General features: G+C 42.2%; 1 protein-coding gene across 1 annotated transcript in view; it reads right to left on the bottom strand.

Annotated features, from left to right (window-relative positions):
* LOC126199590 (uncharacterized) overlaps nucleotides 1-12,084 on the bottom strand; it is a 191,749-nt gene extending 179,665 nt beyond the window's left edge. The window contains exon 1 of the mRNA XM_049936516.1: nucleotides 11,913-12,084. Within this exon, the coding sequence (XP_049792473.1) occupies nucleotides 11,913-12,084 (172 nt within the window). The remainder of the gene's footprint in view (nucleotides 1-11,912) is intronic.
* Between the last annotated feature and the right edge of the window lie 10,780 nt (nucleotides 12,085-22,864).

Below are 22,864 nucleotides of genomic sequence, written 5' to 3'. Positions count from 1 at the left end.
AGCTGTCCGCTGAGGAACTGGTTTAGACGGATGAAACAGTGACGTCAGGGGCTTGTGATCTGTTACTAAATAGAATGGTCTACCATAGAGGTAGTGATGGAATTTTGTGACACCGAACACAATAGCCAACGCTTCCTTGTCCAATTGGCTATAATTACACTGAGCTTTGTTTAACAATTTAGATGCAAACGCAATAGGACGTTCGGTGTTACCGACTCGGTGAGACAACACAGCACAGAGACCGAAAGAAGAAGCATCACAAGTTAACACCAGAGGCTTGTTAGGGTCGTAATGGACCAGACAACGATCATTCAATAAAGCCTCTTTGAGCTGCTGAAAGGCTGATTGGCAATCAGCTGACCACACAAACGGAACATTCTTACGGCGGAGACGATGCAACGGTGCAGCAATCTGTGATGCATTAGGTATAAACCTAATATAATATGTCAATTTGCCAAGAACTGCTTGCAATTCATGCAGATTGAGAGGGGCGGGCAAATCACGAATAGCTGCTAAATGTGACTGGGAGGGATGAATGCCTTGAGCATTAATAACATGTCCCAGATACTCCATCTCCGTAAGGAAAAATGAACATTTATCGATGTTGCAACGTAGGCCTGCCTGAGACAACACTGTAAACAAACACTCCAAATTACGGAAATGTTCAGCAGGCGTCCGACCGGACACAACAATATCGTCTAAATAGTTGCAACACGATGGCACATTAGCCAAAAGTTGGGACAAAAAACGCTGAAAAACAGCTGGAGCTGACGCACAACCAAAAGGCAAACGCAGAAAACGGAACAACCCCAACGACGTGTTTATGACAAAATACTGTTGTGATTGCTCTTCGAGGGACAATTGCAAATATGCTTCACGGAGATCAATTTTGGAAAAGAAACGAGCTTCCCCTAACTTATCCATCAGCTCGTCCGGTCTAGGTAAAGGAAAAGAATCAATGACAGTCTGAGGATTAACTGTCGACTTAAAATCAGCACACAAACGTAACTTGCCAGACGGTTTCTTTAGAATAACTAAGGGAGAAGCCCACTGGCTCGCTGAAACGGGTTGAATAACACCGTTGTTTTGCCAACGACGAAGTTCATCTTCTACAGGTGCCCGGAGGGCGTGAGGCACTGGACGAGCACGAAAATATCGAGGCTGAGCATTATCTTTTAACGTAATATGAGCGGCAAAGTTCGCAGCACAACCGAGTTCGTCTTTAAATATGTCACTGTATCGTTTACACAAATCGGTTATGCTGTCTTGAGGAACAACAACAGAATTAAGTTGCAACACATTGTCTTGGATAGACAGGCCAAACAAGTCAAAACAGTCTAATCCGAAAATGTTTACACTGTCTGTAGCGCGGAGCACTGTTACCGCGCTACGCTAGAGCATCTTCTTCAGGGTGTGCGGTCTTCACCCTGGTTGGTCGGAGTATTTGCAGGCTTTCCCTGCATTGCCTCCAGAGCATCTCTTTGACGATTAGTTTTCTTGGTTCTTCTCTTTTTGTTGATGTCTTCTCTTTGGCCCTATTCAGGTTTGGTTGTCTTCTGTGTGCCCGCATGTGCGGACAACGGTGCTGGCCCGTGGCGGGCCGACTGCAGTCCTCCCGGCGCGGACGGCGCAGGGAGCGCCTCACTGCGGCTGCTGCTTGGCGGCCGCTAGTGTGGCCGTCATCAATGTCTCTGCAACTCGCTGCAGCGTCTCGGCAAGGTTTGCAACCTTGTCGATTGCCGCAGACAGTGCAGAGACGGCTGCGACCAGGATGTCTTCGTTCGCTGCAGTTGCATGAAACTGTTTTTGTATTGCCACGGAATGTGGCTGGCACGCTACATACACCTAACACAGGAATTTGTTCTCCACTATAAGTAGCCAAAGAATGTTTTGCCGCTGAAAGTTTAGGGCGGCCGATAGCCGCATACGTAGCACTATTTATGAGAGTCACAGAAGCACCAGTGTCTAATTGAAAATTGAAGGTCTTATCCTGGATGCGTAGCTTCACAAATAGTTTATTACACTGTCTCTGGATCGGTGCAGCGGAGGCGGAAGACACAAAATCAGCGCGTTTAGCGCGTGTTCGCTGCTTACGACAACTCGTGGGTTGGGCGGGTGGAACAACAACTCCCGCTTCACTTGCAGTCTGTACATCACTTTTTACAGCGTTTGCATTACGCTTGGGTCGCATAGCAGAGGGCTGGGTGGGTGGCTTATTGTGAACAAGTTTATTACCCACACGAACCGTGGAAGAGTCTTTAAACGCGACCTTCTGGGCGGGCTGGCTTTGAAGAACATGAATATCCATGGGCTGGGCAGCACTAGAATTGTTCTTGCGTTTACGCAAACAAACAGTCTGGATGTGTCCTTTCCTTTGACAAAAGTGACAAACCGCGTTTCTTAACGGGCAACGTTCACGAGGATGAGCAAGAACACACTTAGGGCAAGACTTAACTCTATCATTTTGCACACGCGGCTGACGAATGTGTTTAACATGACGCGGCCGGCTAGTGTTTACAGTCTGACTCTGCCGGTGGGGCCGCGGGCGTGACATAACTTGCTTAGCACAGGCAATTTGAGAAATACATGGCTGACCTAACTCACACTCAGCATAGTCAAAAGTATCTTGGGCTTCAATAATGTTCATCACAGTCTCTAATGACGGGTCAGGCAACTTTAAGATAGCAGCACGAATACGAGAATCTGCAATGTTTTGAGTAATAGCGTCGCGTAACATGACATCACTATAGGAAGCTCCACACACACAATTAAATCGGCACTGACGGGTGAGGCCCCGTAAATCTGTTAACCACTGTTTATTAGATTGATGTGGCAGTTTCTTTAATCTGAAGAACTTGAATCTGGCCGCTGCCACATGAACTCGCGACTCGAAATACTCAGCAAGCTTGGTAACAACAACGTCATAGTCTAAAGCTTCTGGCTTGGATTCCGGGAACAACTTACAAAGTAGTCTATAGACTTCCACGCCTGCAGTGGAAATTAAATAAAGCTGCCGCTCATTACCTGTGATTTTGTAGACTGACATGTGCGCCTGCAACTGCGCGAAATATTCTTGCCATTCTTCTCGTGATGCCTCAAAAGCACGAAAAGGCGGTGCTGCCTGTGCTTGTTCCTTTTGTGGTGGTGGATTAGCCGCTTGTTTGGCGATTGCTTCCACCAGACTTTGTATTTGCTGACTCTGTAACAAGATCAACTGTTGTAATTCGGCAGACATAGTGAACACAAATTAAACCAGCCCCCAAAATTCTATCTCAAGAAACAAGTTGAACCAGCCCTGCACACGAGTTCGGAAGTCTTCGTCGCCAGTCTTGTGGCGGCCTTCGTAGCGACAACACTTCGCTGTAGAAACGGCCTACGAAGTCACCGCCACACTTTTAATAGCGGGCCGACCGGTCCGCTGGAACTGTGAACACAAAGATGAAAACCCAAACACTCGGATTAAATGAAAGTCGGTACTTATCTTTATTAACGACGATACAGAACACAGTGGTGAACATGGTCTACAGAAAACTGTCTAGTTCGAGTCGGAGCGGCTAGGTCAGCGTCGGCTGACGACAAACAACAACTCTGCTGCGATGAACACACAACTGACTAGCAGGTACACAATTCGGTGGCGAGTCTACAACTGAGCGGCGAATCCAGAACTGCCCTAGCGCTCGCGACTCCAGCGCTTAAGAAGCCAGAAGCCAGCGGTGGCGCGCGCAGACTTGCGGCGATTTCCTGTATCGCTGGCGCTGCTTATGCGGACGGCGTCCGGACTTTGATGCTGCCAACCTTTTGGCAGCGGGCTCGATTGGCATTACTGGCTAGGATATAGCAGTTACATTACACATTGCCGTGTTAAACATTACAATTAGGAGCTCTCTAACAACAGACGGGTGCAACGTGCGTCAATGAAGCGAGATTGTCAACTGAGTCATATGTCTCTTTATGTTAGAGGCAACGGCCTGATTGACTGACAGACTGACTCATATCATCGACCAGCCCAAACCACTAAGGACAGAAAATTGAAACTTGGAGAAGGTGTGGATCTTATACTGCAGGCATCGTTGAAGAAGGGATTATCAGAAATTCCTCTCCTAAGGGGGTGAAATAGGGGATGAAAGGGTTTTTGAAAGTGTGTCGCTTTTAAGGGAATTTTGAAGCTAGTTCTTCAGTCAGAAAATAAAAGATGTATGTTTCGGCATTTTTCGAAATTCTACGATTAAACTGTTTTTTGGAAATAAGTAATTACTAAAAAGCTAGTAGAGAATATGAAGGCTATATCTGTGACAACTCGTATTTGATTTGCCGGTTTAAATAAGAAAGATCGTGTTTCAGTGTTTCTGGAAATTCCACCCCAAGGGGAGTGCATTAGGAAATGAAAATTTTTAAGAAAATATTTCCTTACATTAAGAGGACCTGGACGTGAAAATGACATAAAAATAGAAAAAAAATTTGCCGCCATCTGAAAGAGATATTTCTCCCATTTCCAAAAATGTATGGTTTAATAACTTTTAAATTGTTATTATAGTTTTAAACGCTCGTTGAAAAAGTGTCTGCACTCTGGCTTCAGGCAAGGAATATCACCATAAACATTCCATGCCTGCCACAGTCATGGAAACAGTAAAGCCAATATACAGGGACCTTGCAGATTAAAAATTACTTAGCAAATGTCTACATGGCCGTACACAAAACCCTAATGAGAGTTTAAACAGCTACATGTGGCAACAAATACCAAGAATAGTGTTTGTTGGATGGACAGTAATCAAAATGGGTGTGATGGATGCTTTCATCTGTTTCAATGATGGTGTAATTAGCAGGACAAAAGTAATGGACAAATTAGACATCCAGCCAGGAAATAATATGATAGCTGCTCTGACTGCCATAGATCGTCAGCGACTAGTTGAAGATGAAAGGGCTGTGGAATCCACCACTAAAGAGTAATGAGTAAGAAAAAGCTCCTGAAGAAGTCTACAGAGGATAAAGAAGCAGCTGGAATGTTCTGAAAGAGGCATACGGTGAGTAAAAAACACTGTGAAATTTTTTTTCTCATTTTCTCGAAACTGCATTTTCAGACCTTTAGGTATATATAAATTCACAATGGGTTTATCCATGTTCACCAAATTTCCCTCAGGTGAAGAATGAGAGGGTTATCTTTGTATTATGCCTAACACATCGCATAAATGATTTATGTTTGTCATTCTGTGTATAATTTTAGCCGTGCTTTTTCGACAAAATAGTAATATGGTATAATAAGAATTTTACTCTTTCCCCAGATACGCTCCAGAGTACAAACCGAGAGGCATAATGTGTTCCTATGAACGTTGACAGCAGCCTGCCACAGTTTGAATGCTATTAGACTGATGATTGACCAGAAAATCGTACCAGAGTGGGAACGTTTATTATAAAAGCATCTAATACTGTAATTCTTAATCTATAACAGATATTTCAATAAATTTCTTTTATAGCTTGAGTCAATGTCATTCATTGTTAGTAAAAGATCACAGCTTCCTCCGCATTGTTGGTCGAGAGAAATGTGCACCGAGAGTGAGATATAAAAATGCAGCCCGTCACGTCCAGGTCCCCTTAAAAAAATTTAAGCTAAATTTATGAAATTTTATATTTCACTTCTCGGTTGGATGTAAAATAATAATTGTTAAGGGATGAAAGTTGCTGTAGAAATATCTCTACAAGAACGCAAAAGGCATGATTCGAAAAAAAAACATCGGACTACAGCTCCCTGAATCGCATTTTGGTCGGAAGTACATTCGGAAATGGCCATGCTTATACGGCCTTAATTAGCGTGAAGAGGTTAGAAGTAGTTGCAATTTATGAAATACATAAAAATTCGTTTAAATAAAAATATCTCTACAGGCCATACAGCCTACGCTAGCGAAGCAGCGGGTGCTAAGCCGGTATGTCACACAGTACGTAACCTCTATGGAGAACAAAATGAAATATTCGGACATATTACTTTTCAGTACGCACTCGCAAAAAGTAAATAACCAAGTGGACAGAGCGATATTTTATGGTGTCCTCTTTGTATGAGTGTGCTGTCCTACAGATATACTCCATTTTTACCAACGACAGAATATCTTCCAACAATAGTTGGAGAACGGGCTGTATTACGTCATGTTGGGTACAGACTCAACATCTTTATTCATATAATAAGCAGCAGTTAAAGACTGAGGTCACACTTATGTAAAGATAAGGTGATCACGATTAAGGAATTTGCCAGCAAGAATCACCATGCAAGACCTCAGGATATTTAAATATTAGTTTGTGATACTGAACACCATTGTAGGTTTCTCATTTGAAGGTGAATGGACTTATATTGGAAAGGTAATCATTTCAGCTGGACCGGTAACATACGTAAAAGATTAGTAAACGCAAAGAAATTGTCATCATCAATAGGTAGAAGAAAGGAAATACAAAACTATTCAGGAGAAGAAAGGAATTGAGTGAAATAGGAACAAAATCAATGGGAAGAGCAAGGAAGATAAAGGGAAATCGACAGAGAAAAAATCTAATGGAAAGAAAATGTTCGTAGGACATTAGATTCAGCATTTAGAAAAATCACTCACTTTCGAAGAATATAAAAGAATGGCACCAACATCGAGAGAGGAAGAAATTTATAGTGTTAATCGAATAGGAGGGCGTGGATAGCTGGGAACATTGTTTCAAGGGCCTTTAGAAAGAAAGAAATTGCCTGATAACATCGAGGGTGAACCGATCACATGTAAGGACATAGAGAATACAGTATCTGACTCATTTTGACAGACTGGCGGAAGACCTGAGATCAAACAAGAATAAGGGGGTAAATAAAATTACTGTGGAATTAATCAATTCGCATAGAGAAAAGGAAACAAAACGATTATTCACATTATTCAGTAGGTTCTATGACACTGTTGGAAAGTCTTACAGGTTTTCGAACACAATTGTCCACACAATCCTAAGGACAACATGATAAAGTAAATATCAGAAGTATCTCATAATCAGCTTGACAGTTAATGCATCCAGGTGACCAGAATAGTATGCATAAGATTGGAAAGGAATCTGTCTGTCTATTAGCTGACGATCAATTTGTAGTGCGGGAGGTAACAGTGCCAGATAGGTAGTTCTGGTGTTACTCTAGACAATAGAGAATCCATCACGATGTTTTCATAGGATTTGTCAAGGCGTTTATATTGTTAGTGGACGACATGTTTTTAATCTCTAGGACATATGGGTATATGCCAAAAGGGAGAGAAAGGGAATTTACAACATTTACATCAATTAAGAGATAACAGTAGGGTTGCAAAACCAAGGGAGTATTCGAACAGAAAATAGCATAAGGTTGGGATTCTGCCTCATTTATAACTGAACACGTCAACAGCAGAAACAATGACTGAAATCAAAGAAAGGCTCATAAGTAATATTAGAGCTCAAGGGGAAAGGATATCGATAACAAGTTTTGTTAAAGACAGTGCTTTCCATTGGAGCCACAGGAAGACTTACACGACATGCTTAACGGCATAAACAGTCTACTGAACAACCAATATACAGGGTTTCAAGGAAGACTGAGGACAGTGTACTGAGCAACATTACATCAGTATTTACTCCTTTTGCAGGCGCATAATAATATCTGTTAGGAGTGATATATTTTTCGATTTGATATTACGTCCATGTAAATGTGGCAAGAGCAAGCCATTAATGCTTATTTGCCTCTGGACAGCAGGTGAGGTATTAAAGTGTGTACACGTGGTCGCAGAAAGTTGGTCAGTATGGACAGGCGTAGTCTATTTAGTGGTGCAGTTACGACTCTGCCGACAATATCGGGTAGTAAATTATGTGACTTTTCTGTACGAAGACTTTTCTACTCAGAGGAAAAGCAATTTACTGAATTGGGTACATATTTGTATGAATCCCTAACGTGTGCCCTAAGAGGAGTACTTTTTGGCCACCATTAGAAATACATTTATCCAATTTCGTTAATTTTCGTTGACGTTTATTCACAGCACACTTTCTGTATATATACAGATTTGTAAGAGAGGTCCCGTACTAAAAATGTTAATATGATATTTGTTGTGAAAAGTGAGATCGTCCACTAAAATTAAAATTTTGGGTGTTTTATAGAAAATTTAAGACTGTTCTGAGATGTGATAGGAGACATCATTAAAAACAATAACTATTATGTTTCCAAATTTTAAATTGTAAGAACAGGCCTAATAACTGTATTTTCAGCAACGTGGAGTGGCCGCGTTGTTACAGGCGACAAGTCACGGATTGCGCGGCTCCTCCCGCAGGAGGTTTGAGTCCTCCCTCGGGCGTGGGTGTGTCTGTTGTTCTTAGTATAAGTTAGTTTAAGTAGTGTGTAAGTCGAGGGACTGATTACCTCCGCAGTTTAGTCCTTTATGATTTCACACACACACACACACACACACACACACACACACACACACACAATAACACAGTATTTTCACTATGCAGGCATTGAGTACCCTTTCACCCTTCCACTCACCCCGCCACCCGCAACTCGCAGCTGGTATTGATAGTGTTATACCGCTAAAACCTGTACATCCAGGGTAATCAAACTTCAACAGAATTGAGAGATGGACTTACTTAACAAGAAAATTGCGACCATTCGTACCGAAGTGAAGGAAATATGTTGTGTGGGAGGTAAACTAAAGCATGGGAAATGAAGTAAACAGGATATTAGAGGTAAACGAAGGGAACAAATCTCGCCGAAAGGCGTTTACTCACAGCATATACGTTAACTTGAGAAAGAAATTGTTGTCAATGAACATCGGGAGTACGGCGCAGAATGTTAGCAGAAAATTAGAAAATCGAACTATGTAGTGAAAGTGATTGGATTACAAACGTGTTATAAGACGCCAGAGAATATTGGAGAAAAAGTCTGGGTTGAAAAAAGGTGATAGTTATTTATCCTGACTACAGAAATTCCAGTTATTCAGGGAAGAGCAAAAATGGTAAACAATCCGTGTTATAAACAGGAAGAAATGTAACAAATTAATTTGGGCGTATAAAAAAGATGACATTAATGCTGGTCACAAAAATACCAGTTATGGAAGGAGGCAAGAAACTTTTGTTATAAACTATTGTAGTAACGTGCAAATTAATTAAGCTGTTAAAAGCCTTGCTCGTATTGTTTACAGTACAGTTCAGACAGATGCAGAATTCTTACTCATTTATGTACTGTTATTGATTGGGAAAAATTTACCAAAATTTGCACAAGTATGTTGCACACGTCTAGAAACATTCTTTGTGCAGTCAGTGAACAGATCATAGGGGAGTACTTGGTCAGAGTGAACCCAGAAAATTTTCGCTCCTATCACTAATCTTGTTTAAGCTGAACACTGCATGGGGGAGTACCTGTTCATGTAAAACTAGGTAGCTATCTGTCATATCACTGATCTTTTTCGAGCTGATAAGTTTTTTATGCAATGTCCATAGAAGAATTCAGTAGAAAGTCCTTTCTCCATCACCATCCTCCACTTCCTCTGAAGTGAAGTAATAATCTTGTTCTATAAAAATAGAGTATAATTATAAGTAAACATTTGAATGTAGTATATATTCTATTGAATCAGCTAGATATGTAATATGAAATACTTTTGACATTAGATGTACAACAGCACTCACAGGACGCGTAAAATGAACGGTTTGTAAAATTGGATCAGTTCGGTTTGTTGCTACGATTTTCTATGTTATTTGCGTCATGCTTATCCATGAATATAGAGAACTATTTTTGAAACATATTTAATTAGTAGAGTAGATCATCCTAAGAACCATAAGCGGATCAAGTATATATTTCTGTAAGGTGTCTCAAATTCCGCTGTAGACTAGGGATAACTCTATAAAAATATTTATCTACGATTGTTTATTGAGAAAATACACAGCTCCAGACAGTAACACAGTTTCACATATCCTAGTAAAAAAATAATGGGAAACCTCTACTCATTTCTCTAATAAAGATACAGTATTCCGGCGTGTCAGAAGTTGAACTGAATTTTGTATACAAACCCAAATTCACTATTATTACTTTAACTCTTTGATGCACAGATTTTATGTTTAATTAATTTTTTAATAAAACATGCATTTTCTATGTCTGGTGGGGTTGCTAATAAAGGAAAACATGAATTAAAATTTTTTATTGTATTGATTTTGGTTTTAGATGGTGGTATATATAATATACCACCATGCCACTTAGGGCCGTACCTAAAGTTTTTGAGATATCTTGGTTTGTGCTTGTAACTCACCTTTAAATTCTACTCTAAGCAGTAATAATTAGTATAATTAATGTAAAATAATTTTATTTCTGGCAATTGGTCATTTACAATACAAAATCAAATTACAAACCTTACAAATAAAATATGTTTCTTATTCCTTTTTGTGAAAATCTTGAAAGCACCTTTTTGTTTTGCTAAGGCACAAAGGCACTTTGCATTCAGCGCACATCCAGAAAGTGCGCACTTGCTTCTTTTTTGTACTGCATTTCGCACAACGTCTGGCGGTAGTACGCTCTGGCTGGTGGGATGAATTGTCGAGACGCTGGCGTGAGGAAACATATGGCTTGTTTTTCTTTACGTGGACTTGACTCTCATGAAGTCTAGATGGCCTCAATGGTGTTTTCTGGGTTACTAAGCTTTGCAGGATACTCATCCTGAAGACTTTGGCAGTCATTTTTTCTCTATCGCCTAGTTCCTTCCAAATTATATAGCTGTTGACGATACTGACATCAAGCAGGTGAAAGAATATTCGGTGCCACCACTTTTTACTTCTCCGGCTTATTTCATATGATTTTTTCAGTTGGTCGAACTTGTCGACATTGTTCATGTGTGCATTGTAATCCATCACTGCTTGAGGACAAGGTAGCTCTATGCGTGAACCATCTCTTTCACGGCGAGTCACTGTAGTAACTTCAGGACTGTGAAAATTTGAAAGGAGATGAACAGCTCTCTTATCTTTCCACTTCAAGTAGAGGATGCCACAGTTGCTGACCCTCCAGTCAAATTCACCTCTGCTTAATTCTTTGTCTGTTTTTAATTTGGGTAAATGTTTCCTTGTTGGTTGAACTGTCCCACAGGCATATATGTTTCTCTGCTGTAAACCAGCCAACAAGTTATAGCTATTGAAATAGTTGTCGAAATAAAGATAATGGCCTTTATTTACGAGTTCAGAGGACAAACTCAGCACTACATGCTCCCCAAGGCCTGTTTGCACTGTGTCACCTACTTTTCCGGTGTAAATATCAAATTTCAAGTTGTAAGAGGTCTTGTCACACAGCATCCACACTTTGTAACCACGCTTTATGGGTTTATCTCTCATGTATTGTTTCATACTGTTGCGGCCTTTGAATTTGATCATTGACTCATCAATTGCTAGGTGTTTGCTGGGTTGGTAACACTTGGAAAAAGATTCAGATAGTATCTTGATCACTGGTCGCAGCTTGTACAGTTTGTCATAACCTGGGTGTCCTTTTTCTGGATGCAATGTGTTATCATTCAGATGAATGTTCCTCAGTAACCATCCAAACCGATTTACTGCCATCAGAGATGCAATATAACGATCATGAAGTTCTGGGGCACTAGACCAGTAGTCTCTGTATGCTGGCATACGCTTTATACCCATCAAAATGTTGATTCCCAGGAAAGTTCGTATTTCATTGTCAGTTGTTGGAGTGAAAGACTTGCCAGATTGCGTCGCATATAAATTTGTTTGGAAAACGATTAGCTCAACTAGCTCTTTTGGAAATATTTTTTCGAATATATCGATAGGTTCTGGATCATCAATGTCCCTAATAAAAGCACTTGGTCCTGATTCACTGTCGAACTGCATTCCTGAGGTAGCATTGAATTGTTGTCCCCAAGTTGGCGCTGTGTCAGCAGCGCGTTTTGGCGGAGTGGACTCACTTTCTTCCTCGCTCTCTGAAACTTCGCCTTCAGACGACACAATAGCCTCCGCAACAATGCTTGCTTCATAATCAGATTCGTCATCTGTGGTGTCAACAGTGGAATCCTCGTCTGATGGAATTTCACACAATAATCGTTCGATTTCTTCATCTCGTAAGCCTCTTCTTGACATTTTCATTTTCAAACAACAGCCTGAATCCAAGTAAAGAATACGTAAGCAAAACAAAATGGAGAAAGAGCTAAAATAAGTCACAACACAATTAAAAACTAAACTTTGTAGCGGAGGATTTCGAATTTTATACTAGGAAACGAAATGCAATAGAATACTGCTACATGCACGGTGGTACAAATAATATACCACCAAAATAAATTGTATATAAATAACGGAAGATTGTGCATATGAATGTATACATGGGTTCATACCGTAGCTGTGACGTCCAAGATATGGAAAAAACACAGGCGCAACAAGAAATTCGTTATAAACCACTATTCACACGCAAAAACCATGCACAACTCAGCACGCAGCTTTCACAGTTGTAATCTATGCAATTCTTGGCGGGAACTGATTCCTTATAGGCAGTGAGTGCCATCTGTCTGATAAGTAGAGAACTAGGTGAGCATATTAGAGTGGTGGTCGTGCAGTTAAACCACTGTGCAAAGAGCCAAGAAAATTTTCAAAAGGTGGTATACTATGTATACCACCGTGCTCCAAAGAGTTAAGACCAGATAAAAAACAAACCGAAGTGGCAAGGGACGCTAGCACACAACAGTGAAAATTTCATTCCCTAACATTTTCTATGTGGTGTTTTACTATGTAACGTTTAACGAGAAAAAAACTGTGAAGGAAATGAATGTATCTGAAAAGCACTGCTAAGGAATCAGCTAGCTTCGATTATCATCTTCGAATTACATTTCGTTTTCTGCACACATTCAAGCTGTAGGCCGAATAATATTATTAAACTCTTGTTTTGTCTAATTAAATTAGATTGTAGGAGTGACAATTAAACGAAGTACTGATTATTGCTCCACAATAAGGACAAATAATGTCGGTAGCTCCTCTTAATTTTTACTAATGATACTGTCAAGAAACATTAGTGACTTTTTACCAATGCAATATGTGGTATTTTTTGACACCAAACTCATGAACAGCACCTCCACACACCCGAGGGCCACTGGGAACGGTAACATTCCGCAAGTGCGAAAAGTCTCAGATACCATTACGATGCCGTCCATACGTCCCACGCGAGTTAAATTCACCGCCAACTTAACATGTAAACACTTCACTGTTATTATTCTGACAGCAGTGCCTTCACAAGTACAGGACATCTGGACGTTTATTTCCAAAACGAAGACGCTACCTTGATGACATTGGCATGAAGAAGGCCAATCCTTTCACACCCACACACATAGACGTATACAAATACTTTTTAAATTTCTGGTAAGTTCCTGTGGGACCAAACTGCTGAGGTAATCGGTCCCTAGTCTTACACACTACTTAATCAAATTAAATTACTCTTTAACACACACACCCATGCCCGAGGGAGGACTCGAACCTCCGACGGTGGCAGCCGCGTGAACCGTGGCAAGCAAGGCACTTTAGACCACGAGGGAAAATCCAGAGAAACTCACGCACCTGCCTAATATCGTATAGGGCCCTCGCAAGCACGCAGAAGTACTGCAACACGACGTGGCATGGCCTAGACTGATGTCCGAAGTAGTGCTGGAGGGAATTGGCACCATGAATCCCGCAGGGTTGACCATAAATCGGTAAGAGTACGACGGGATGGAGACCTCTTCTGAACAGCACGTTGCAAGGCATCCCAGATGCTCAATACGTTCATGTCTGAAGAGTTTAGCCACCGAAAGTATTTAAACTCATAACAGTGTTCCTGGGGTTACTGTTTAGCAATTCTGCACAGCACGTAAGTCCGGCGTAATGCACAATTGACATGAGTAGGTGTAGGTGACCAGACACGATTCTTACGTACGTATCACCTGTCAGGGGTCCCATATCAGTCCAACTGCAGACTCCCCCACCATTACAGAACCTCTACCAACGTGAACAGTCCCATACTGACATACAGAGTCCGTGGACTCATGAGGTTGTCTCCCTACCCGTACACGTCCATCCAATCGATACGATTTGAAACGAGACTGGTCCGACCGGGCAACATGTTTCCGGTCATCAACAGCCGCCCAATGTCCGTGTTGACGCTCCCAGGTAGGACGTAAGACATTGTGTCTTGCAGTCATCAAGGGTACACACAAGACCTTCGGCTTCGAATGGTTCGCACGCTGACAGTTGTTGATGGCCCAGCATTGAAATCTGCAGCAGTTTGCGGAAGGACTGCACTTCTGCTACGCTCAACGATTCTCTTCATCGTCGTTGGTCCCGTTCTTGCAGGATCTTTCTCCGGCCGCAGCGATGTCGGAGATATGATGTTTCACCGGATTTTCACTGTTTACGGTACATTCGTGAAATGGTCGTACGAGAAAATCCGCACTTCATCGCCACCTCGGACATGCTGTGTCCCATCGCTCGTATGCCAAACCGAGCGAGGTGGCGCTGTGGTTAGCACACTGGACTCGCATTCGGGAGGACGACGGTTCAATCCCGCGCCCGGCCATCCTGATTTAGGTTTTCCGGGATTTCCCTAGATCACTTCAGGCAAATACCGGGATGGTTCCGTCGAAAGGGCACGGCCGATTTCCTTCCCCATCCTTCCCTAATCCGTCTCTAATTATCTCGTTGTCGACGGGACGTTAAACACTAATCTCCTCCTCCTCCTTCTCGTGTGCCAACTATAACACCACGTTCCCACTCACTTATATCCTGATAACCCGAAAATGTAGAGGCAGTAACCGACCTAACAACTGAGCCAGGCACCTGTTGTCTTATGTAGGTATTGCCGAGCGGAACGGCTTATTCTGCCCGTTTACATTTTTCTTTATTTGAATACGCATGCCTACAACAGTTTCTTTGGCACTTCAGTGTATATATTGTGTGTGTGTGTGTGTGTGTGTTTGCCTGTTAATTTTGGGACACAAAATTTTAGAATTATTTGCAACCCCTAATTCCAAGCAAGTTAATCCGATACTGGAAATCCCTTCCTAATACTCAAGATTGGGAATGGATGCCACATATCGTTCAATTTGGTCTTCCTGAACGCAATTCCGACACGTTCACCTTCCTACACATTAGATATAACACAAAGTTTCTGAGACCAGAAAAATTCAAACACGATTCTAGAATGATATATTCGTTATGTAATCTTTCCTTATCTGAACAATGCCGACAGCATATCTCATAGCTGTTTTGTGCGATTGCACAGAAATAATAATCGTTTCAGCGTACCTAGGTAGATAGTGATCTAAGTGCCAGTTTAAGATAGTGCCTCCTTGATGGTTTTGCAATTTTTGCGGACAACGTAGTGGAATGTTCAGCATGTGAATTTGAAAATCGCGGGTAAATTAAAAAATTACAGTTCTTCTTACCTCTGATGTCACACGAAACAAAGCAAATTTACTTCTGACTTTCGCTTATGATATTAAGCCAGCTTGAAGCAGCAGTAAAAGTCTTTATTTCAGAATGCTAGCGGCCCTGAGCCCCATCGGCTGGATTCCACTTGCCGCACTCAGCAGTTGCGTTTTGCTACGCGCTGCTGCGTGTGGCGGCTCATCCCGACAATCTCCTTATTCTTATTCTTCCCAAGGTAAGGCTTTTCTTTTTACCTCCCTCCGCAGCTGAAGGTATGAATCTTATACCTTCAGTTAAATAAGTCTTGTTCCTACGAGTTAAGATGGGGCTTTCCAACTTCATCTTACGTCCGACACTGGTTCAAGTACGTCTCACGGATAATTTTAACACTGAAACCCAATACATTTACAGTTGTATTATGTATGTAAACTGATAGCCTATGGACGAAAAGTGATTTTGTCAAGAGTGATAAGTGTTGGTTCAAATGGCTCTGAGCATTATGGGACTTAACTTCTGAGGTCATGAGTCCACTAGAACTTAAAACTACGTAAAACTAACTAACCTAAGGACATCACACACATCCATGCTCGAGGCAGGATTCGAGCCTGCGACCGTAGTGGTCGCGCGGCTCCAGACTGTAGCACCTAGAACCGCTCGGCCACCCCGGCCGGCTATGCCAAGTGGGGTTCGCTATTTATAAGTAGATGTCTCAGTGACTTACGAATACAGTCTTATAGAAAAAAAAACGACGCACCACGAGGAGAGACACGTACAGACAAACAAATGATTACAGATTCAGGAGAACAGGATGATTGGTTCAAGAACAAGAGCTTCACAAATTGAACGAGTGAATCAAGCGTTGGTCCACCCCTGTCCCTTATGCAATCAGTTCCTAAGCTTGACATTGATTGTGGATGTCCTCTTGAGGGACGATGTGCCAATTTCTATCCAGCTGGCGTGTTATATCGTCAAAATTGCCAGCTCCTTGGAAGGCTGTGCCATTAATTCCCTAGTATTCCTCAGGAGGACATCCAGCAACTTTGTTAATCAATGTTGAGCTGATAATTGTTGGCATAATGCTCAGGGATGCACCAACGCGTTATTGTCTTGTTCAGTTTCTAAACGTCTTTCTCTTAAATAAATCATTAAGTTTTTCTTAAATTGTAATCGTATCTTTGTACATGTACATCAAATCCACCGATATCAGTCCCATTTCGATAATCCCTTCGCCGATTTTCTGTATTAGACGGTATTATTATTTAAGCAGAACAGAGTAAATGTGCAATCCTACTGAATGAGACCAAAAGCAAAGAGCCATAAATAATGAAAGTAAGTGGAATGGTTGGCCGCTTTTAAAGCAGTAACCTCGCCAATCTCTAACTGTTGTATTAGGGCTTCTCCCAAGGACTTGAAGAGGCACTTGTTTGATTACGTAACGTTGTAAGAGAGTGATTTCGAGCTGGTAGAAACGTCATCACCTACTCTGTCCGTACGCTGTTTTCCTACGATATAATGAATTAATTTTGTTTACTATGCTATATCTCTCCCCACAACGATGCTAAATGTTGTGTGTAAAATAACAAACTTATTCTGTCTAAATAAAATTAATTTGGAGACCTTCATTTACAGTATAAGTTATCAAAATGGTTCAAATGGCTCTGAGCACTATGGGACTCAACTGCTGTGGTCATTAGTCCCCTAGAACTTAGAACTACTTAAACCTAACTAACCTAAGGACATCACACACATCCATTCCCCAGGCAGGATTCGAACCTGAGACCGTAGCAGTCGCACGGTTCCGGACTGCGCGCCTAGAACCGCGAGACCACCGCGGCCGGCTATAAGTTATCGGTATATTGCTCCTCTATGGTTACCATTTTCATTTAATACACTAGCCTTGGCTCTAAGCTTGTTACTAGAACCCATTTGGAATTTATTACAGGGATCCTAAGGTGGGATATAAGATAGTTAAAAATTAACATTGCTAATTATTTCTGTCGAACCACACTTTGATGACATGCGTAATTCAGTAAGGAAAAGTGTCGTACCAAACCGTTACTGACGGCTACAATGTCTCTATTACTCCTAACAGGGGAAGTTCTTGTAATTCGATAATTGTGACATATATTGAAGGTCCTACAGTAAGAAGTTGTACGCCTACGTAATCTAAATCAGAAGGGTGACGAATTATGTGGATGCCACTCTAGAAGTGGTCCACAGTGACTGATCAACTACGTAGTCTACTCGTGTACATTGATAGCTTCGCGCTGGGAACTAGATGACGATTTGATCTTACAGCCTTCAAACCGTCTTAATGGTTGTTGGGAGCCCGACTGATGACCACCATCGCACAATAAATAAGTTTGTAAGATTCGAAAAAAATACGTGCAGGAAAAGATACTAATCAAACGTATCCGGATATCCCAATATAATGCCGAACTCACCTCTCGATTTAACGAAAGGCCAGTATAAAAGCACGCGGTGAATATTGTTTTCACAGCAGAGTAACAATAAGAGTCGGAGAGCTCAGTGACTTCGAACGTGGACTAGCCATTGGATGCCATCTCAGTAACAAATCCATCAGGGATAATCCAATTCTTCTATCGCTCTCTAATCATCTGTTGATGATGTGATTGTGAAGTGGAAACGCGAACGAATAACCACAGCTAAATCTAAACCAGGCAAACTTCATGTACCGACGAACTGGGACCGAAGAGCATTGCACAGGCTGGTGGTAAAAAATCGCGTGCTGCCAGTGAAAGGAATTACTCATGACTTCCAAAGTAATTCCAGCAGTCCAGATAGCAAACTGACTGTGCGTGAAGTTTTGAAGGGATCGGGGTAGAATGGTCAATCGACACCTCATAAACCACGCATTTGTGTAGTCAGTGCTAAGTGATTCTTGTGGTGGTGTAAACAGCAACGCCACTGGATGGTGTATGACTGAAAATAAGTGATTTGGAGTGATGAATTGCACTATATCACGTGGCAACCCTGCTGAAGGGCTTGTGGTAGGCGAATGCCTCTGAAACGGTGTCTGACATCATACATAATGCCGAGAGTGAAGTATGGTGTTGCGGTAGAAGGGTGTTTTTTCTGGTTAGGGACTGGTCCCCTTACTGCACTTAAAGAAACGCTAAATGCAGAAGGATATGAACTGATTCATAGCACTGAATACCGCATTCAATAGAGCAACAGTTCAGAGACGGTGACTGTTTCTGAATGTCAAGCAGTCACTGTGCCATAAAGATGTATTAGTCAGACAATGATTTTTAGACAGTAACATTCCTGAAATGGACTGGCCTTCGTCGATTCCCGATCTGAAGTCAATGAACCTCTGGATCCCAGTACCTTTGAGACGAGTTAGAAGTAGACTTACCTTCAGACCCATGCGTCCAACATTACTACCGTCTCTGGACCCGCCTCTTGTGGAAGAACTGGCTCGAATTCCTCAACGGACATTCTGAAACTTTACCGAAAGTGTCATCAGCAGAGTTCAGGCCGTCATAAAGTTAAGGGGTCGATTAAGCCCTCATTAATATCCACATATATGTGTCAGATACGTGTACATACAAGCAAAGAAATACTTAAACGCTTATATTTGTAATGAAATGCCGGGAATAATACAGCTGACTATGGTCTCCTATTCAGGGTAGAATATCTTAGATCATTGCATAAGTTCGTACCATTTTTGTTTTGCCTCCTGGTATTGTGGTTGCTACTTGTTCGTTGGCTTTTTTTATTTGTAGTTCACTGTTGTTACTTGGTTTACATATTGTCATTTTGTCATTTGGAGATGAGTAGTAGAGCTGTGGAAGCTAGAAAATTGAGTGGCAACTGGAGAAATCAGGGCATTTCTTATCATATTCTTCTATGTGAGTTGAGCAGAGGGATGACTGCAGCGGAGGCAGCCACAAATATTTGGGTCGTGTATGGGGATATGCCATTGGCGAGGGAATAGCGAGAGAATTATTTTCTCCATTTAAGGAGTCTCGTTTTGGGATTAGTGACTCTCCACATTCACGAAGAACTTATGAGTTTGATGAAGATCGTTTAAAGGCATTATTCCGCGATGATCCACGTCAGTGCATTCGAGAACTGTTGAATGTTGTGGACTGTGATCACCCATCATTGCGCGACATTTGCACGCAATGGAGGACGTTCAAAAATCAGGTGTGTGAGTACTGCATGCTCTAAGTCAAAATAAGCAAATCAGTGGGTGATCATACGTGCAACTCTGCCTGGTCGTTATCAATCGACTCGTGAACAACACACCATTACTACCCTGTATCGTCACTGTTGACGAGAAATAGTGTCTTTACGCTAACATAAGGAAAGAAAGAAATGGTTGAGCTTAAAAAGGCAGCAACTTTCCGCACAGAGACTTGCGCTCATCCACAAGAATAATGTTATGCGTCTCGTAGAATTGTTTCCCCGACGCGTAACGATCAGAGCTGACATTTATTGTCAATAACTGAGACGTTTGGGGGCGCAGTCCAAGAACAACCATCAGAAAGACTGCGCGAAGTGATGCTACTTCACGATAACGTCCGCCTGCATTCTGCTGCACTGACAAAACACATCACACAGACGTTGGGCTGTAAAGTCATTACGCACCCTCTTTATTCACCTCCCTGACCTTGCGCCCACAGGTCCTTAACTTTACCGCTCTCTTTAAGGAATATCCTTTCCGCATTAACATGGGATTCTAACATGCCTCGACGAGTCCTTCGCCTCAAAACCAAGAGATTTCTACAGTCGGGGACTCGGAAAGTTACTTCATCTTTGTCAGACTGTTGTCAATAATGAAGGAGAATATATTATTGTTAACTATAGTCTCTGTTACGTGTATCTTACGGAAAAGCGCTACGAACTTATTCACGAATCCAAAATATTAGTTATTCCACGTCTGCCACTGGATGAAGTAAATTTGTTACAATTGTTTCTTGAGCTAAGGTTGCAGGGTCTCAGTGGAAACAAGAGTGCGATGCCGACAACTTTGGAATGGGTCACCGGATTGGGAACAGAGGGATACCCTGGTGATATAGTGCGATACGTACCTTTCAGTGTCCGCCTTGCCGGGATAATCCGTTGTAAACCTGTTCCGAATCTCTGTGCTGTGTATCCTGTCACTGAATAAGCATTTTTGGGAGAATATGATTCTAGACACCTCTGATTACTGTGAAGTTCAGCAACCAGAGACCTCAGACACAATGATAAATATTATTGAATGAAGTTTTCAGGCTCCAGTGGAATATGCTCTGATATGAAACTTCCTACCAGATTAACATTTTGTGCCTGCCCGAGACTCCTATCATCTGCCGTCCGCGCGCGAGTGCTGTGTCGTGTGTCGTGCTTGCTTAGCTCAGTCGGTAGCGCACATTCCCGCGGAAGGCAAAAGTGGCAAGTTCGAGTCGCGTTCCAGCACACAGTTTCATTCTGCTTGTTAGTACCATAAATATTCTCCCCACTTGTGTCTGCAGACCGTTTTAATTCTTCCAGCCGCGCCGGGTAGCCGCGTGGTCCAGGGCGCCATGTCACAGTCGAAGGTTCGAGTCCTCCCTCGGTCTGGAGTGCGTGTGTCGTCCTTAGCGTAAGTTAGTTTAACTTAGATTAAGTAGTGCGTAATCTTAGGCATCGATGCCTCAGCAGTTTGGTCCCATAAGACTTACCGCAAACTTCTGTAACGCCCGAGATTCCAAATGACTTTCGTCTCCTGTCATAGCTCAGAGAGAAGCAATACGTTACTCGGCCTTTGCTGGAAACTTTTAGTGATCGTTATTAATTCCTCACATCCAGTTAATCGATGAATCTCACAACCTTCAAAATTTCTTCGATTTAGCTTGGTCATCGAAAAAGCACCATGACAGGTGATTTACGTAGGTTTCACATATATTCTTGCCCGGAAAACATGGGTGGTGCACAAGGATGGTGAAACGGTGGATAAGTCTACCTAATTTACTGCTTTTCTATGTTGACTGGATAGGCTGTGTGATGTATTATTTTCAGTGTATTACATGTAGTGCATCTTTCCCTTTGGCTTAGAATTATTACGAGTATTACGGAGAACTGATTATTCCTTGATTGTGGTCGATTACGGTAAGTATCATTATAATCGTAGCTGCCAATTCTTGTTATTACACGTAGTACACGACGTCGAAAAAAAAAATGGAAACAACAGAATCTCCAAAAACACTTCGCAATGCCTAATACGGTGTAGGACAACCGTTGGCATTCAAAACGGCTTCCACTCGTCTCGGAATTGAACGATATAAGACTTGTGTGGGAATCTTATACTGGCCCTCCTTGAAAATGGTGGAAAGTTTAGGTAACGAACACAGAAGTGGATAGCGATCACACACTCTTCTCTCCGAAGCAGACCACAAAGGCTTGTCCGAGTGGTTCTAGGCGCTTCAGTCCGGAATCGCGCTGCTGTTATGGTCGCAGGTTCGAATCCTGCCTCGGGCATGGATGTGTTGTGATGTCCTTACGTTAGTTAGGTTTCAGTAGTTCTAAGTCTAGGGGACTGACGACCTCAGATCTTAAGTCCCGTTGTGCTTAGAGCCATTCGAACCATTTTTGAACCACAAAGGCTCCACAATATTCACATCTGATTACTGTGGTGGCAGGGGAAGCTTCTACAGTTCATCCTCGTGCTCAAAAACAAGTCCTAGAGGATGCGAGGCCCTGGCGTCTTGGAGCACAGCGTCACCTCTGGGAACAAATGTTGTACCATAGAATGGACCTGATAATCCAAAATGGTCCTTAGTCTTCGGCACTAACCCGAGCTGGCTGAGTAGCCATGGGACCTATGGAATATCAGGATATGGCTGCCAAAATCGTCACTGAACTCCCACCATATTTCACTATTGTACGCCAGGCTTAAACGTGACCAAAATCTGGAAACAATGACTTTCTTCGATACTCCAGGTATTATGGCTTCGACGCCATGTTTTCCTGTTATGGACATTTGCAGCACTTACCTAGGAATTTTGAATTCCAGCTTACCCTTCAATTCCCTGCTTTGTTCTGGCGCTTACAGGGTTGTTGAGTGCGGCATTCAATTCTGCAGTGACTTTTACAGCAGTCGTCCTCTAACTTTTCGTCACAGAACTCTTCAGTGACCGTCCGTCACGACCACCCGATACACTTTCGTCCGCATTGTGACGTACTGGGTGACGTTTTCCCGCTTTCCTTGTATAGTGCATGAATGTTCGATACGGTGGCGCTTGAACACCACACACGGCTGGTTTGTTTACCGTAGCACCCACCATGCGTGCACCAACAATTTACCAATCTTAGAATTCACTTATCTCTGACATAAGGCACTCTCAACTACACAGAACACTGTTGCGATCACGACAGACGCTTGCAACGTACTGAGAACATAGCACACGTGCCTTTCGTGGTCAAATACATCAACGCCCTCTGCTGCGCCTTCGTTTATGTTCAGCCAGGTGTTTATGTTATGTAG

This window comes from Schistocerca nitens, chromosome 8, assembly GCF_023898315.1.
Source record: "Schistocerca nitens isolate TAMUIC-IGC-003100 chromosome 8, iqSchNite1.1, whole genome shotgun sequence".
Taxonomy (NCBI): Eukaryota; Metazoa; Arthropoda; class Insecta; order Orthoptera; family Acrididae; genus Schistocerca; species Schistocerca nitens.
Note: the sequence above shows the minus strand (reverse complement) of the source record. Positions and strands in the feature narration are given on the sequence as shown.